Here is a 3,187-nt window from a genome sequence, read left to right on the forward strand (position 1 = left end):
GTCGAGGCTGCGCAGGACAATGGGCTGCGGATGACTGTGAGGCTGAGAGACTTCGCAGTGAAAGATCTCCTCAGCTTAACTCAGTTCTTTGGCTTTCATACAGAGATGTTTTCGCTGGCTGTGAGTTTCTTAGACAGGTTCATGTCAAAAATGAAGGTAAAGCTTTCTAAAGTATAAGCTGTCGGTCATTAACTCCTGCTTGTTGCAGCCTAGTTTTGTTCAAAGTTAGAAGATCTTGGGTTTGGGTTAAGATAAAGGTTAAGCTCCTTCCAGGGATTCTGATTGCACAAGAGCTAAAAAATGGTGTTAGTGTTGTTAAGCAAGCTGTTTCCTCTGGAGATGAGAAGCAATAGTGCATCAGTTTCAACTGAGGATGCCCACAGGCTGCGAGATGCAGGACATGTTCACGGGTTAGGCCAGGTCAGATTGTCTTTCCTATTGCATGCTTACACCAACATCTTACACTACTTATTCACCTGCCTTTTCAACTTATCCATAAGCCTTGTGTGTATATCCAGATGCTGTTCCACACTTAGAATCTGGTGAAACACTAGTGATCTCTCCATTCTCCCATGCAGATGTGACTTGCTGACCTGGGTTGTTTTCATTGTCTAACAAGACAGGATTACCAATGTACAATTTGGACAAGGACTTGTTTTCCTTGTGTGATAAAACCAAAGTGAGAAAGCTAGGGGCAGTGGATAGGAAAATGATGATTTGGAAGACTTCTGAATACAAAATAGGCTGTGAAAATGGGGACTGCAATATCTGTGGAATAAAATACGTCAATTTAGATATAAATATATGTGCCTATCTATGTGTGTGTATATAATTAAAAAAGGTGTTAAAAGCCCCCATATTTTTTTAGTATCAGCCAATATGTCCAACATTTTGAGTCCTAAAAGCTTCTAATGAGGCTATTATAGACCCTCATCAAGAAACCAGTTCTACCTCAATCAAAATACATTTTTCTGCTGTCCTGCTTCTTAGATGAACAAGGCAGAACTTGTAGTGTGTAACTGTGTTCTCCTTCAGATAAATAAAGATAAGACTGTAAGACAGAAGACTTACTTCTCAGTCTCAAAAAAAACCAGAACAACCCCTCTGCCCCCATAGGTTTTTCCTAAAATATTGACATTTTGGTACTTGGATGTTGCAATGGCTAATCAAAGTCCTTCCTGTCTGAAAGTAACAATTTCCTTTTCTTTAGGTACAGCCCAAACACTTGGGCTATGTTGGACTCAGCTGCTTCTACTTGGCTGTGAAGGCATCAGAAGAAGAGAGAAATGTGCCCTTAGCCACTGACTTAATTCGAATCAGCCAGTACAGGTTCACTGTGTCTGATGAGAATGGAGACAATCATATTGGAGAAGCTCTGCTGGAAAGTCAGAGCTACAACAGCCTTCCAGTTTCTACAGCTCTATCATTCATTCATCCATGAGAATTTAAGCTGTGAAAGGTGAAATAGTTAACATTAATTTTGCTCTAACTGCATAGGATCAGAAAAATCAGCAGAAAAATCAGCAGGGAAATTGCTCAAGTAATTGGCCATTCTACACTTTAAAAACCCACAAACTCACTCCCTTGTTTTGAAATATCACAAATGTGAATATCTGTGGTTTAATATTTTAATTTTCAATATTACTGCATAAATTGATCCAAAGAGCATTTGCTCTCTGAGCTGAAAACTAGCCTTGCTCAATACTGATGGTGTAATGAATCTCTGCTTATGCTGCACTGAAGTATTGCCTCATTGCAGAGATTTCAAAACCTGGCTTAGAAAAGATTCCTTTTGCTAGTAAGCACTAAAATTCCATGTTATTAGGCCTGTTTGGACCATGCAGCTCTCCCCAGCATAACACAGGTTTTATTTTTGGCATTAGGAGTGCCAAAACCGAACACCTGTTTGACTATAACCCTGGAGCTTCTGGGATAAACGAGGCCTTTGTGTAGATAATGAACATTCTCACTGCTGCTCCAGGTTCCTAGGGTGATGCTGCCTTGATCAAGCTTGTGTTCTTCTCGATTCACTCAGTTTTTTTTATTATAGGAGAAAATATCTTAATTTTGAGAGACTTGAGACCCAGCTTAAGGCCTGTCACTGCAGAATCATGTTCTCTAAAGCCAAGGTAAACATCTTGAGTGCTCAGAGACAATGACACTACTGAAACTGAACAAAGCAGTGGTTACAAACTTTTTCTCTCTCCAGCCTTCTGTCTTGGCACTGTCTATTATGGCACTAGAGATAGAAGAACAAAAACTGCTGGAATTGACAGAGGCTTTGGAATTTCTGCAGTTGCATTCCAAGGTATGTATATAAAGTTTCAGGGGAGACAGAAAAAAAATGCATGCAAAGGTCTACGTGGTGGGGAAGGGGAAGGTCCATTGGCATACTGGTTTCTTCTGTGGCTTTGTTGTGGTGTTTTGTTGTGTTTTTCCCTTTTGGCCTGGGGTGTTTGGCTGCCTGTCTTAGCTGAAGAAGCTGAAAGTACATGTCTGACATAAAGATTTAACTAGTTATTAATGTATGATATTCTGTCTTGCTATTTAGATAAACAACACAGATTTGACCTTATGGAAGGAACTGGTGTTCAAGTGCCTTACAGAATATTCTTCTAGCAAATGTTCCAAACCAAATGTCCAGAAGTTGAAGTGGATTGTGTCTGGATGTACAGCACAGCAGCTGAAGCACAGCTACTACAGGATAACACACCTTCCTACCATTCCAGAGACCAGCTCCTAAGAGGTAAATCAGCTCCTGATAATGTAGCAGTAATTAGCTGCTAACTACCCCCAGGTTTCTTATTCCATATAGGTTACCTGGTGGAGACATGTAAGATAAATGTAGTAGGCCTGTCTTACAGCTGCTCTGTTCTCATGTTTGTGTTTGACCCAGTGCTGTACCTAAAGAAGTGACAACTTAATATATGAATGCTGGAGAAAGAACTGATTCTCTGGTGTGCTGTGGGAGCAGAAGTGTTCTACAGACATGGGGACCTCATTCAGACTAAAATGTGGAGCAGAGCTGGTAAAAAGGCAGAGAAAAAATTTGACTTGCTCCTATCATTAAACAAAATCAGCCTGTTAGAATGAGTTTCTTGTAGTTGTTCACCTAAACCACTTACAAGGAAGACAGTTATATACAGTTTGTGTAACCATTTAATAAAGTCTAAAATCTGTATTCGGT

The 3,187-nt window shown here is 40.1% G+C and overlaps 1 protein-coding gene across 1 annotated transcript in view; it reads left to right on the forward strand.

The window, feature by feature from the left end:
- Positions 1-2,743, forward strand: part of LOC103804311 (cyclin-G1-like) — a 3,558-nt gene extending 815 nt beyond the window's left edge. Inside the window, 6 exon segments of the mRNA XM_009076919.1 lie at positions 1-156; positions 1,211-1,344; positions 1,346-1,459; positions 2,051-2,129; positions 2,210-2,308; positions 2,552-2,743. The exon segment at positions 1-156 is cut by the window's left edge and continues 1 nt beyond it. Of these exon segments, the coding sequence (XP_009075167.1) occupies positions 1-156; positions 1,211-1,344; positions 1,346-1,459; positions 2,051-2,129; positions 2,210-2,308; positions 2,552-2,743 (774 nt within the window).
- Positions 2,744-3,187: the final 444 nt, after the last annotated feature.

Source organism: Acanthisitta chloris, unplaced genomic scaffold (genome assembly GCF_000695815.1).
Source record: "Acanthisitta chloris isolate BGI_N310 unplaced genomic scaffold, ASM69581v1 scaffold4256, whole genome shotgun sequence".
Lineage (NCBI taxonomy): Eukaryota > Metazoa > Chordata > Aves > Passeriformes > Acanthisittidae > Acanthisitta > Acanthisitta chloris.